Here is a 15,878-nt window from a genome sequence, read left to right as displayed (position 1 = left end):
TTTGTTAGAATTAAAATCCAATAGTGCCTATGCTGTGCTGAAGATATAAAATGCTATCTGAGTACTGATATTATTACATCCTGACCTACTGGCTTAAGAGGAAAAAAAAAGTACATACTTCAAGTCAGACTGAAGACTGAGCTTCAGGGTAAATGATGTCTAAAAGATGTTTTTATAGCTGTCTGTTTAAGAATTCTCCCCACAAACAGTCCTGTTGCAACGGTTCTGCTTCTCCATTAGTCTTCAGCTCTGCCTATAAATACAAATATCTTTATACTTGATGGGAATACTCACCCTGAGAAATCTAGTTGTGCACCAAGGATTTCTTGGACAGAGTTCCCTTTCAGGCCACACTTTCTCACTCCCTGCTTGGAAGGGAGTGATTTTGTCAACTGTGATGCCCTTTGGACAATTAAAATACAGTATCTGAAAAGCTCTAATGAGAGAGTGTTTTTTCCAGTCCTCCTAGGATGGATTTCTCTGCTCAGGCTAGAGTCATGTGGAAGGCAGGGAACTGAAAATTGGTGGGTGATGCTACAAGCCTTGCTGGGCTGTTGGCAAAAACTGTAAGTAGAGATCCAATTAATTGTAAGCTATTTGGCACAAGGATTGTATCTTCATATTGGCTGGTACACTATCTAGCAAAAGGGTGCCCCGGGTCCTGGTTTGGGCCTCTTTGCACTAATGTAATACAATAATAATAATTAATAACAGAAGAAACAAAAATTCTGAACTGGCAGAGTAAAAGAGTTGTACTTTAAAAAAAAAAAAAACATTTTTAGATTATGAACCACCCATTAGATTATTAACAGAAATCAGTTGAAAAGTTTACTATTTGCAGTTTTACTCTATCTTTACTTTCTGACTCTCTCTTTTAATTTGGACAATTAAAATATACAAGTTAGTTTTATTTTTGTCTCTTGCCAGTTTCTACTCAATTTCACTTTCTGGTTCTCTCCCACTCACATAATGCTACAATGCCTATGTTAAAATACTGCAGAGGAATATATATCATTTTACAAACTGTTTCTGCTAAGATTAGAATAAAAGAAGCAGAATTTCACAGAAATATTTCTACCAGTCTTAGGTTTTTTAAAAACTGAATTTTACTAAACCTAAATTTGTGACCAAATTAGACCTGATGCTTTCTCAGTAAACAATCACTTCTTATCGAAAGACAAAATGATGGGAGTTTTACAACTGACACTAACTGTAGAAAGATGGGAATTCTTTGACCTGAGCAAAAGCTGCAATAGAGAAGAGCATAGTCCAAAAATCAGCATACAAAACACAAGATGAACAAAAAAGCACTCCCCCTCCAACAGTCATAGTTACAATCCTTTGACTATTTTTTGTGGGGGGAGGAGGGGAAAGGAGGCAGCAGATAAGCATAAAATCAGATTCAGCAGGTTTGTCTGTGGGAAAATGAGGAAAGTAACCTGCAATGCAAGTGTTTAAAACTAGAGCATCTATTCAGTGTGCTGCATGATGCAAAAATAAAAAGTCAACACCTCAGAAAGCATTTGATGCTACATTAGGTTTCTTGTCACTTAAATGTTAGTGATTACCACAAATAACTCTCCTGACCATAGAAATAAAATCATCCACAACAGGCATCACTACTGTGAATCGCTGAACCTCTCAAAGTATTCCTACATCTCAGACCGCTGAGATATTTGCCCCTATGGTCCAGAAAATTCAAGAAATGTGAAACTGAAAAGAAATAATATCACAGACCATGTTTCACTGTTTAGAGCAGTAGGAACAATTACAGGATAAAAATCTTTTTAAAATTACAGTACTGTATCTATTTAATAAAACCACCCTGTCACCAAGTGATCTAGGCAACAAATGGTACCAACAGCAGATAATTAACAACAAAAGAATTTAAAAAGTTTAATGTCCATTTTTCATTTGTTATGTTGTCTGTTAATTTTTGCTATTCAATCAGCTGCATAACTAAACCAGGCTGGTCATTTTTTCTTTCTGGTTGTCATGTACTAGCAAAGTGTCTGCCATTATGTATTAACAAAACACTTGCAACTGATTGGTCTGTGGAGCATATGCTGGTCATGTGGTGCTAGTTGTTCCAATCCTCTACCTTTACAGCTGCCCAAGTAGCAAAGAAACTGCACTCCTGCAGAAGCAAACCTAGCCATCTCCAATAAGGGCAATAAGTCTTCAGAAGAGGAGGGAAGGGGAGTTCACAGATGACAGTAGGACTAAAACCACCACCAGAATCTAAGTTAAGAGCTGTGAGTGAATACAGAGCCAGGAGCTTCCTGATTGAGGTTGGGGGGGCAGGGGGCAAGGAATCATAAAGGATGTCCTGGGACACACCCAGGACACTTGTTAGGGCACAGGTGCAGCTTAGAACTAAGCTGTTCTGATCAGGTTCACAAGGTAATGGTGTTTTTCTTTAAAATATTTTCACTGAAATTAACAAACACATTATATTTGCTTTTTCAAATAACTTCCTGCCCACCTTAAAAATAAACAAAATTTGAACCTTATACCTGTTGACTGTCCTTTGAAGGTCAGCTCCAGCTAGGTTGACCCTGAATATTTTGGAGGAAGAAATCCTTAGGAGAATAACTAAAACAGATGAAGAACTTGAAGTTTATTCTACCTTTCGGCGTATTATAATAGTTACTAACTAGTGCACTTTGTGTCAATATTTTGAACAATAATTGAAAAAAAAATGGTTATGAACTGTGAAACCTTAAATCATATTGACTGTGGGAAAGCTGGTATGTGGGGTACGACACAAATAGCTGCAATGTTAAACGATAAGCCTGCAGAACATTATGAGAATTGCAAAAGTATACATTATACAACTACATTTCCTCTAACAAAACTTCCACCTTAGAAATTTTTCAGAAACTAAGGATATTTAGGAGTAGTTCAACTCTAAGGTTGCTATAGGAAATCAAAACTGCTGTTGTCCTAAATTAGGAATTAAGGCTAGCCTCAACATTCCACCCCACTATGCTGCTGGCTAGTAAAAAGTATTGTTATAATGGTTGTTTTTAAGCAATAGGAAATAACAAAACTTCAAATAAAATACAGAACCAACTCCACAAAAGAAAAGTAAAGGGAGAGGAAAAAAAAAAAAAACTAGACTAGACTTAGCCCTGGTCTACATTACAAGTTTAGGTCAAATTTAGCAGCATTAGATCGATGTAACCCTGCCCCGTCCACACAACGAAGACATTTTTGTCAACTTAAAGGGCTCTTAAAATCGATTTCTGTACTCCTCCACGATGAGGGAATTAGCGCTGAAATCGACATCGCCGGGCCGAATTTGGGGTAGCGTGGATGCAATTCGACGGTATTGGCCTCCGGGAGCTATCCCAGAGTGCTCCATTGTGACCGCTTTGGACAGCATTTTCAACTCAGATGCACTAGCCAAGTACATAGCAAAAGCCCCGGGAACTTTTGAATTTCATTTCCTGTTTGGCCAGCGTGGTGAGCTGATCAGCACAGGTGACCATGCAGTCCCAGAATCGCAAAAGAGCTCCAGCATGGACCAAACAGGAGGTACTGGATCTGATCGCTGTCTGGGGAGACAAATCTGTGCTATCACAACTCTGTTCCAAAAGACGAAGTGTCAAAATATTTGAAAAAATCTCCAAGGGCATGATGGACAGAGGCTACAACAGGGACCCACAGCAACGCCACGTGAAAATTAAGGAGCTCAGGCAAGCCTACCAAAAAACCAAAGAGGCAAACAGCTGCTCCGGGTCAGAGCCCCAGACATGCCACTTCTATGATGAGCTGCATGCAATTCTAGGGGGGGCCCTACCACTACCCCACCCCTGTCTGTGGACACCTGCAAGGGGGGAGTCTCATGCAACCGGGATGAGGATTTTGGGGACGAGGAAGATGAGGAGGATGAGGATAGTGCACAGCACACAAGCGGAGAAAGCATTCTCCCCAACAGCCAAGAACTGTTTATCACCCTGGAGCCAATACCCTCCCAACCCAACCCTCCCAAGGCGGGCTCACGGACCAGGAAGCTGGAGAAGGCACCTTTGGTGAGTGTACCTTTGTAAATATAATGCCTGGTTTAAAAGCAAGCGTGTTTAATGATTAATTTGCCATGAAGACTTGGGATGCATTCGCGGCCAGTACTGCCCCTCCTTTTAAATGGCCAACCCAACGGGTGCTTGGTATGAGAAAGGAGGGCGCTGCTGTTTGAAACCATTCCCACATGTTATGAAGGTTGAAGAAGCTGAAAGACTGTGGCTTACCATGGCTGCCTGGAAGCCGAATTCTGTTACCCAGCCCAGCGTGTGTGATCTCTCACACGAAACCGGCAGGCCCTCAATATAAGAGGCAAAATGCGACCTTGTAACGAAAGCACATATGCTATGTAATGTTAACAGCTTGGTTCACCGTGAAAGAGTCTACCCATTGTTCTCTAAAATGTGTCTTTTTAAATACTACTCTCCCTTTTTTTCCTCCCACAGCTGCAAATGTTTCAACACTCCCCTTATCATCTCCGTCCCAGAGGCTAGCGCAGATAAGAAGGCGAAAAAAACCGCACTTGCGATGAAATGTTCTTGGAGCTCATGCAGTCCTCCCGCAACGAAAGAGCTCAGCAGAATGCGTGGAGGCAGACAATGTCAGAGTCCAGGAAAGCAGAAAATGAACACGAGGACAGAAGGAACGACCAAGATGAGAGGTGGCGGGAGCAAAAAGAGTGGTGGCGGGAGCGCGATGAGAGATGGCAGGATGCAATGCTGAGGCTACTGGGGGATCAAACTGATATGCTCTGGCACCTGGTGGAGCTGCAGGAAAGGCAGCAGGAGCACAAACCACCGCTGATGCCCCTGTGTAACCGCCCGCCCTCCTCCCCAAGTTCCATAGCCTCCTCACCCAGACGCCGAAGAACACGGGGTGAGGGAGCTCTGAGCACCCAACCACTCCACCCCAGAGGACTGCCCAAGCAACAGAAGGCTGGCATTCAATAAGTTTTGAAGTGCAGTGTAGCCTTGTCCTTCCCCTCCTCCACCACTCCACCCGGTGCTTCCCTCCTCCCCCACCCCTCCCGGGCTACCTTGGCAGTTATCCCCCTATTTGTGTAATGAATTAATAAAGAATGCATGATTTTGAAACAATGACGACTTTATTGCCTCTGCAAGTGGTGATCGAAGTGGGGAGGGCGGTTGGCTTACAGGGAAGTAGAGTGAACCAAGAGGGCAGGTTTTCATCAAGGAGAAAAACAGAACTGTCAAACCGTAGCCTGGCCAGTCACGAAACTGGTTTCAAAGCTTCTCTGATGCGCAACGTGCCCTGCTGTGCTCTTCTAACAGCCCTGGTGTCTGGCTGCCCGTAATCAGCGGCCAGGCGATTTGCCTCAACCTCCCACCCTGCCATAAACATCTCCCCATTACTCTCACAGATACTGTGGAGCACACAGCAAGTGGCAATAACAATTGGAATATTGGTTTCACTGAGGTCTAACCGAGTCAGTAAACTGCGCCAGCGCACTTTTAAATGTCCAAATGCACATTCTACCACTATTCTGCAGTTGCTCAGCCTATAGTTGAACAACTCCTTACTACTGTCCAGGGTGCCTGTGTAAGGCTTCATGAGCCATGGCATTAAGGATTAGGCTGGGTCCCCAAGGATAACTATAGGCATTTCAACGTCCCCAACAGTTATTTTCTGGTCTGGGAAGTATTTTCATTCCTGCAGCTGTTCAAACAGACCAGAGTTCCTGAAGATGCGAGCGTCATGTACATTTCCTAGCCATCCCATGTTGATGTCGATGAAACGTCCCTTGTGATCCACCAGTGCTTGCAGCATTGAAAAGTACCCCTTGCGGTTTATGTACTGGCTGCCAAGGTGGTTCAGTCCCAAGATAGGGATATGCGTTCCGTCTATCGCCCCACCACAGTTAGGGAATCCCATTGCAGCAAAGCCATCCACTATGACCTGCACATTTCCCAGAGTCACTACCCTTGATAGCAGCAGCTCAGTGACTGCATTGGCTACTTGGATCACAGCAGCCCCCGCAGTAGGTTTACCCACTCCAAATTGATTCCCGACTGACTGGTAGCTGTCTGGCGTTGCAAGCTTCCAGAGGGCTATCGCCACTCGCTTTGTGAACTGTGAGGGCTGCTCTCATCTTGGTATTCTGGCGCTTCAGGGCAGGGGAAAGCAAGTCACAAAGTTCCATGAAAGTGGCCTTACGCATGCGAAAGTTTCGCAGCCACTGGGAATCATCCCAGACCTGCCACACTATGCGGTCCCACCAGTCTGTGCTTGTTTCCCAGGCCCAGAATCGGCGTTCCACGGCAGGAACCTGCCCCATTACCACCATGATGTCCAAGTCCTCATCACTATCGTGATCACACGGTCATTGCGTCCTTGCCTGCTTTTGCAGGTTCTGGTTCTGCACATACTGCAGGATAATGCACGAGGTGTTTACAATGCTCACAACAGCAGCTGTGAGCTGAGTGGGCTCCATGCTTGCCATGGTATGGCGTCTGCAGGAGAGCAGAGTTGCAGCGGAAGCGGTGGATAACGAAGGATGCCACAAGAATAGATATTTATACCAAACAACGAGAGGACTGCGAGGTGGATTCATGGCACCAGGAGAGCAGAGTTGCAGTGGAAGCGGTGGAGGACAACGGTCAGCACCGCACGCATTTCCCGAGGAAGAACACACGTTCCCGGGAGCCCATGACAGACAACATGGAAAAATTCACTATTGAGACCCGAGCAGGAGAGCAGAGTTGCAGCGGTGGATGACGACGGGATGCCATGAGAATAGATATTTATAAAGAACGATGAGAGGACCTGCGAGGTCGATTCGTGGCACCAGGAGAGCAGAGTTGCAGCAGAAGTGGTGGTTGGATGACGACGGTTAGGAGACCTACTGCACCGTCTGCTGAAAGCAGTATGGCGTTTGCACGGAAAAAAGGCACAAAACGATTGTCTGCCTTTGCTTTCATGGAGGTAGGGGCGACTGACGACATATACCCAAAACCACCCACGATAATGTTTTTGCCCCATCAGGCATCGGGAGCTCAACCCAGAATTCCAATGGGCAGCGGAGACTGCGGGAACTGTGGATAGCTACCCACATTGCAATGCTCCGAAAGTCGACGCTAGCCACGGTACTGTGGACGCACTCCGCCGATTTAATGCGCTTAGTGGGGACACACACAATCGACTGTATAAAATGGCTTCCTAAAAATCGACTTCCATAAATTTGACCTAATTTCATAGTGTAGACATAGCCTTAGAAGTTTTAACTATTATTTAGTTTATCATTGTTGTTCTAATCCACAATACTTGAATAGGTATTTTCAGTAAATTCCTCAATTAAGGGACCCTAGAATGGTAGATTAGATATATTTATATAAACTGAAAAGTAATAGGCGCATTGGCCAAGGCAAAATTACAACTTGGTAATTATGTACATTCCTCCCATCAGGAACCACATTCCTGAATCTCATCATTTATATGGGGAGATAGGGTTTGTTTTAGGGCTGTCTATTAACCGCAATTAACTCACGCGATTAAGTCAAAAAAAATCACAGTCTTAATCGCACTATTAAACAGAATACCAATTGAAATTTATTAATATTTTGGATGTTTTTCTACATTTTCAAATATACTGATTTCTATTACAACACAGAATACAAAGTGTACAGTGCTCGCTTTATATTATTATCTTTTATTACAAATATGTACACTGTAAAAATGATAAAAGAAAATGTTTTTCAATTCACCTCATACAAGTACTGTAGTGCAATCTCTTTATCGTGAAAGTGCAACTTACAAATGTAGAATTTTTTTGTTACATAACTGCACTCAAAAACAAAACAATGTAAAACTTTTGGCTGAATAAGAAGTAGGCCTGAGTGGACTTGCAGGGTCTAAAGATTTACATTGTTTTCTTTTTGAACACAGTTTTTTTGTACCTAATTCTACATTTGTAAGTTAAACTTTCATGATAAAGAGATTGCACTACAGTACTTATATTAGGTGAATTGAAAAATACTATTTATTTTGATTTTTAAAGTGCACATACTTGTAATAAAAAATAAATAAAAAGTGAGCACTGTACACTTTGTATTCTATGTTGTAACTGAAATCAATATATTTGAAAATGCAGAAAATATCAAAAATATTTAAATAAATGGTATTTTATTATTGTTTAACAGCATGATTATTCTCAATTAATTTTTTGAATAGCGCAATTAATCCTGATTAATTTTTTTAATCGCTTGACAGCCCTAGTTTGCTTGTTAGTTTTTTTTAATCTGACCTGAAAATCTTTAATAGTATCTATCTCTGTAAAGCATTTTGGGATACAATATTTTTGTACAAATTGTCCTATAAATCAAGTCTAGTCACAACAAAGCACAGAGCTCCATAATACCAGCAACCGTAGGCAACCATACACTTGGAAAAATTATTTTTTTAATGGACTTGTGAGTTTGTTTTATAAAGTAATAAAATAAGAAAGAGAAAAACTCTTTCCAGTAAATTAACCTTTCATCTGAAGTACATTAATATTCCCTTTCTCTAATGGACAGTTAACCTAACACTGATTTTCAGGTTTCCTTTTGCTTTGTTACAGTACAAGCAATTTGTTATGGATCAGCAGATAGTTAGCTCTACTTTATGTTATAAAAGAAAGGAATTTCAGTGGTGCCAACTTCAAGCATTCAAAAATATGAGTCAGGCTCCAAAACACACAAGACTGGCTTGAAAAAAAAAAGTTAAATGATAAATGTTGGGGGTTTCCTGAACCTTTAGGGTGCATTCAAGTCATATTTTAAGGCTTTCCTCTGCATGCATTAGAACTAGAAATTTATTTTCTTTAAATGAAAACAATTTCTCATGCAATCTTTTGATTCCAGCACCTGGGATTCTGAGAAACCAAATATTGCAAGACTCACGATAAAAAATGCAAGAATTAATGACACTGGAATTTTATTTTAAAAGCCTGGAGGAAAACTCAGACACATCTCCACTACATACTTTGGAAGTCTCCCTTCCATATTAGATTACGGACAAATAAACTAATACTCTCTGTTTCTATTACTGTACCTTAAAAAATATTTGTCCATGCCCACATGAAAACTGTGTCCAGTATCATTACTATCACCACAATTTCTTGCAGACATAGAAATCAACATTTATTGAGAAAAGTAAACGAAGTCAAATAAAATACTCATAAGTGGGAGCATAAATTGTACATGAACATAAATATTTTTAAGAAGTATACAGCATATATCTTGAAAGGATAATAAAATAGGTATTTTAAAAATTGGAGAAGGGGTGTATTGAAGCATATAAAAAGAAAAGGACATAATATTCATTTAACTGCTCATATAGTATAAGCCTCAACAATGATAAGATCACAATTTCAGTAAATTCAGAGGAGATGATGGGGAATGGGCCCAGCCATTCTAGCTTGAGGATTGGAATTTTCTTTGATCTATCAGCAAAAATAAAGGTGAAAAATGATTGGGGATGCGGGGAGAGCTGCCTCTTTTGAAACCCTTAGCAGGGCAAGTTTACAGCCAGCTTTCATTGTATGTGTATTTTTGTGTGTGGAAAGTAGTTATTGTACTGAGGCCTGTCATTGCCCAGGTATATTAATGAGAACCTGCAGGAAAATCTGAATCAGATTGTGTAAACTTTGGCCCCTTCACCTGACCTTTCATTCTGTGTTACACTGTCCCTACTCCTTTCCCACACCCCACCCTTTCAATATACAGTAATCCATTTCCTCAGAACTGTAATCCCTTCACTTTTAACTGGTAAACCAGACAGCTTCACAGAGACTGAGACACTGCTTCATGAATCCATAACATATTTTGAATGTGTCCTCAAAATGTTCTCCTTTCTCGCAAGCTTATGAGGATCAACCCCACAGTGCTCTCTGTCATTTAGATCAGAGAAACCCAAACTCCTACATAATAATATTGGTGCAAGGGAGTATCAAGTGGAGTTTATACTGGAGAATTTTTTTTATAGGACTGGATTAGAGGGTTAATTCTGAACAGCTATACAATGACAAGTATTAGCCAGCAAATATGTGAAATTCAGTAATATAAGAGGTTGTACTGTACCATGTAAAATACCATGTTATTGCAAAAACCTTAATAGAACAAGGGTAGGTGTACCAGTGACAGATATTATTTACTTTCTGAACCTTGTCTACAATGAAACAGTAAGATTTTGGCAAATAAATTTTAACCACAATTGAACAAGTAAAACAAAACTAAGTACTTCTTTAGTAAGTGTATGTGTGACGGTCGGTGCCCCCCATAAGGCTTTATGGAAATATGCTTATGTATGTGTATATATATATATATATATAACATAACTAGAATGTGTTGTATGCTACATAGGCCATGTAACATATCCCTGTAAAGGTCATGATCTACTGAATCTATTAATCCTATTTGTAGACATGTATCATTTTTGTATTCGAAGTTATGAATATTGGCTGCATACTTGTTTGATTCTAAGTAGGCTGTAGTGAAGCAGTTGATCAACTTCCTGAGAAAAGACTATTCTCAGTAAGTGCCCCATCAAGAAACACTTAAGCCAACAATGAACTTGGAGACACCAATCCACATCTAGGCTTTCCCAGGAATGTGGCTTGGCTGGTAAGGAACTCAGTCATGCATGGACAGGTGACTTGCCCAGGTGACTCCAATACTCCATTTTTTGCAGCTGGATTTTGCATAGGAGAGAGGTGGGGGTCTCCAACCATAAGAGAAAGTCTATTTAAGCCCAGGGGAGACCCCCTCCATTTGGTCTTCAGCTGGCTAAAGAGAGAGTCTCTCCACCCGCAAAGATACCTGAAAGAAACTGGAACAAAGGACAGTGACTGCAAGGGGTGTGAGTGATTGCTGGACCCAGACTAAAAGGAGATTAGTCTGTAAAAGGAAGCAGTCTGAAACTGGTAAGGATTTTATCTGCATTCAGTTGGATTAGACATAGACTGGCGTGTTTTATTTTATTTTACTTGATAATTCACTTTGTTCTGTCTGTCACTACTTGGAACCACTTAAATCCTACTTTCTGTATTTAATAAAATCACTTTTTACTTCTTAATTAACTCAGAGTATGTATTAATACCTGGGGGGGGGGCAAACAGCTGTGCATATATCTCTATCAGTGTTTTAAAGGGCGAACAATTTATGAGTTTACCCTGTATAAGCTTTATACAGGGTAAAACGGATTTATTTGGGTTTTAGACACCATTGGGAGTTGGGCATCTGAGTGTTAAAGACAAGAACACTTCTGTAAGCTGCTTTCAGTTAAGTCTGCAGCTTTGGGGCAAGCAGTTCAGACCCTGGGTCTGTGTTGGAGCAGACGGGAGTGTCTGGCTCAGCAAGACAGGGTGCTGGAGTCCTGAGCTGGCAGGGAAAGCAGGTACAGAAGTACTCTTAGCACGTCAGGTGGCAGCTCCCAAGGGGGTTTCTGTGATCCAACCCATCACAGTGTGAAAACTGGAATATTAAAATCTAATGTTGGAAGGCACATTCTCAAAATCTGTCCAGGAGCTGTGCACACAAACTCAGCTATGTACATGTCTTACATTCAGATATCACGTATATTATATTAAAACTCTGAACAGAATGCATGCTTACCTTTCTGTCTCTTCATTTGGGGAAAGTTGCTGATTGTGGTTGCTTGAACTATTTCCACTACGATTTGATACCTAGTTTTAAGAGGGGAGAAAAAAAGATAAAAGATGGTCTTTTATAAATTTGCTCTTCACATTGCAGACTTTTAGAAGTAAAAATGAAGAACAAACTCACATTCCCATTCAGAGGGCGAGTATGTCTGGAAACAGAGTGGGAGAGGAGAAGTCTCAAAGATGGAACAAACAAAAAATGAAAATCATTCAAAAAACCCAGCAATAATTCAGATGTCCCCTTGTCTCCACTGAAACCCTTGGGATACTGTATGACAGGTTCTTAAAAACTCAATAAAATTAATGAAAGTGTAATACAAAACCATGGTCTTAAAATTCAAAGGTGAAAAAGTAATGTTGGCAAACAGAGTGAGATTGAAATGTAATAAACTTGGCAGAGTGGTGAAATTAAAAACATGCCTGAGGGAATAATTAAGACTTCATTGTAAAACTGAGACAGATTTCAGGAGAGAGTTCCATGTGCAATGGCCTCCTACAGCAAAGGCAGACTTGTTTGCTGATGTAACATGCAATTGTAGTATTCAAAGGGGAAGGAATTCAGGTAGCTGTAAGGATGATGCAGTCAGGGTCTGTATCTTTTAAGGCTTTAAAACCAAAATCCATTACTTTGTACAAAGTCAATGTACAGAATGAGGTGTAGTAGACTCAAGGTTACTCAATCAGCGAGTAAACTGCAAGTCCCTGAGAAACCCTGCTGAAAAGGGAAATACACTGTGCTGTCCAGGCATAATGAACAAATTCTGCTAAGAAAGAAAAGAGAATTCCCCCCCTCCCTCCCATCAGAGACAGACATGCTCAGAGTGGCAGAGTAAGGGAAGGGAAGGATGGGGTTTCCTCTACCATCCCTTTTCCTACCCCAGAAAAAGCAAGAGAGTAAGAACCACAGTTAACCAAAAAAAGCAGTCACTGAAAGTTATGTCCTTATAATTAATAACCTGGCTGCTTGGTCATTTGTCCCTGTTCCTGACCTGAGTTACACACAGACCTATATTTGAAGTTTGGGAGGTAGATACATTTGTACAGAAAAAAAAAAAACTGCACATAGCAGCAGCAGTTGGAAGATAACGTAGTTAAGAAGTGGTGATATTTTTATTCAAGATATTTCTACTGTTCATTCATCTTTAAGGCTTTCATAAACTCCTTGCTTCACTGAAACTTTAATTATTCTGTCACACAGAGATATTCAACACTTTTCCTCTGAGCATATTAGTGAGGAGATGAGGATTAACTAATAGTTTCTGAACTTTTCTAACATTCTCAGAAAATGTGCCTAACCAGTTTTTATGGCTACTGTAAATTTACGCATACATTTGTTTTTGAACACCTTCCATACTGCATTGGACTTTTTCTGCCATTACTTTATCCCAGTTGATTTCACTCAACAGCACATGCTTTTCAAAATACCTATGAGGAAGAACGGCCCACTGGTCACCGTGCTAGCCTGGGACTAGAGTCAATTCCTTGCTATAACACAGACTTCCTGTGTGACCTGGGAAAGTCACTTAGTCTCTCTCTGTGCCTCAGCTCCTCCTCTGTAAAAATTGAGGTAGTAGCACTTGTCTACCACACAGGGGTGTGGTGAGTATAACTACATTAAGCATTGTGAGTGCTCAGATACTATGATAAAAGGCAGCCAAATTAGTACCACAGATAACATACTTGGTTCCCAATTACCCAGATAAATTATTTTTTTCTTGCCACTCTAGTCCTAACTATTAGAATTGCTATGATGCCTAGAATATCTAAGCTGTGAAAGCATTTAAGCAATCCTAATAGGACTAAAATGGCGAGAAAAAAATTAAATTATCTGGGTTACTGGAAATAAACTAAACTAATGCATAAGTGAGTCAATTATTTTTCAGTTCTTTTTAGCTTACTCCATTTCATTTTTTTTTAAAAGAGCTGCACATGTTGTAAACTGTGTGATCACAGGCTCATGTTGCTGGTACCCCTGTCTTTCCCTGCGCCAATCCCCTTCCCCTACAGTTTGTTATCCTTACTCTTCTCATCACTTCTAAAGCAAGAAAATAAGCTTTGTGGCAGGGCTGTAGTCTATGTTTTACCATGAAGCATCTAGTAACCCGTGGTGCTACACAAATAAAATAATAATTGTGATACTGCGCTACCTTCATCACAGCTGCTAATCAGAGGGAAAATTAACCATCAGCTTCCTCCCTTTATCATCTTTCATTCTCAGCCACTTCTAGTTCATTCAACCTCTTTATCTCACACAAACTTATGGCACTATATAAAACTACTATCTATGGTTTCAGACCTCGTATGTAAGGATTTCTCCTTTCCTTCCCTATTCTCTGCAATCTCATTCAACTTTCCAAAGGACCTTAAATTTGGGGAGAAGGGAAGTTCAAGGATTGTGGGTCACATTGTCATGATCCCACTGTATGTATATATTTTGTATTTTCTCTTAAGGTTTTCACATCCTTATGAAGAAAATTTATCTGTAAGACCCTTTTCCTTGATGAAAAGAAATAAGGACATAAATATTGTAACTACTTCACAAAAACAGGTGTCAAAACTTTCCCCAAAATAACAAAGCAGCACTGGAAGGTAGCTATCCTTCGAAGTCACATGATCTTCTGCTCTGGAAACCTTCAATATTTCATTCCCAATGCTGAAGCCCAAGGAAGGTATTCCAGTTCTCCAGCAGATATAGGTAGGTGGATGAAAAGGTGATCAAGACAGTTAAGTCCAAAGCTGACCGTGAAGCATTACAAAGGGATCTCACAAAACTGGGTGACTGGGCAACAAAACGGCAGATGAAATTCAATTTTGATAAGTGCAAAGTAATCCACACTGGAAAATATGATTTAAAAAAATAAAAATAAAAAAAATCAGATTTTTTTTATTTAAATGCTTTTTGAGGAAAAAAAATCTAAAGATAGCTTTAATTAAGATATATTATAGCTCAAAGATATCTCATCATGGAATAGGGATTATAAATTCTAATTCTATAGTATGAGACAATATATTCATGTAATGTTTAAGAAAAGTTTTGTAAATGAGTTCCAATAGTTCATGGATTAGGGACCCTATCTTATGGGGTTCCAGGGGTTTCTGTATAGATCAGGGGTCGGCAACCTTTCAGAAGCGGTGTGCCGAGTCTTCATTTATTCACTCTAATTTAAGGTTTCGCGTATCAGTAATACATTTTAACGTTTTTAGAAGGTCTCTTTCTATAAGTCTATAATATATAACTAAACTATTGTTGTATGTAAAGTAAATAAGATTTTTAAAATGTTTAAGAAGCTTCATTTAAAATTAAATTAAAATGCAGAGCCCCCCGGACCAGTGGCCAGGACCCGGGCAGTGCGAGTGCCACTGAAAATCAGCTCGTGTACCGCCTTCGGCACGTGTACCATAGATTGCCTACCCCTGTTTGAGCAGCATATTCCAGAAGTCTTGAGGTCTTTCTGAGTGTAGCCTTCATTGATTTGAGATCTACCATACCATTCTCTCACTAGAAGGGAAAGCCTACGGCCTGCTGCCATTATAAAGGAGACCCAGTTTGGGAATATTTGAATGAAGTTCCTCTACCTGTGGGTAAGACAGGCATGTGTGCAAAATGCAAACAGTGCAACAAAGAAATGCAAGGCCTGGTTGCCTGAATGAAACAACATCACGAGAAGTGTTCCTTGTCAGGAGGAAGCTGCGTTGAAGATGATGAAAGGAACATGTCTGAACATGCAGGATCTTCAGGTTGGTAAACCTTTTTTTATTTCATACTTCTTTCTTAAGGACTGCCTGTCTTCCTTCTGGATTATTCTTGAATTCTCATGTTTGAGCAAAAAATATTGTTGTTACTCTATGGTACTATCATTTTAGATGCAGTTGATATAAAAAATAAATAGCTGAAATAGGCAGATCTTCCTTTTACGATTTCACCTTTAAAGTAGTACTGAGTGTCAGTGAATGCATTGAGTAATACTAAATGAGCAGTATGGTAATAATAATTAAATAACTGCATTGACTTATTTTGTTTAGGAGAATCCAGCCTCAACATACAGGATTCTGAAGACTATCCACTTTCAAGATCACCATCATTTTCTATAGTTTCAGCGCTATCTGGCAATGACAGTGTTTCAGTCACATCATGTATGTCACATAGCCATAGATAAATTAGCGATAAGAACCAGCAGATTACAAAAAGAGGTAA

The 15,878-nt window shown here is 40.2% G+C and overlaps 1 protein-coding gene across 2 annotated transcripts in view; it reads right to left on the bottom strand.

Annotated features, from left to right (window-relative positions):
* Positions 1-15,878, bottom strand: part of SNX25 (sorting nexin 25) — a 165,390-nt gene that overhangs the window by 80,364 nt on the left and 69,148 nt on the right. For both annotated transcript variants that reach the window (XM_024219250.2, XM_029910594.1), the window contains one exon: positions 11,637-11,707. In XM_024219250.2, coding sequence (XP_024075018.2) covers positions 11,637-11,707 — 71 coding nt within the window. The remainder of the gene's footprint in view (positions 1-11,636; positions 11,708-15,878) is intronic.

The sequence above is a fragment of the Terrapene carolina genome, unplaced genomic scaffold, assembly GCF_002925995.2.
Source record: "Terrapene carolina triunguis isolate 2854851 unplaced genomic scaffold, T_m_triunguis-2.0 Scaffold66, whole genome shotgun sequence".
NCBI lineage: Eukaryota > Metazoa > Chordata > Testudines > Emydidae > Terrapene > Terrapene triunguis.
Note: the sequence above shows the minus strand (reverse complement) of the source record. Positions and strands in the feature narration are given on the sequence as shown.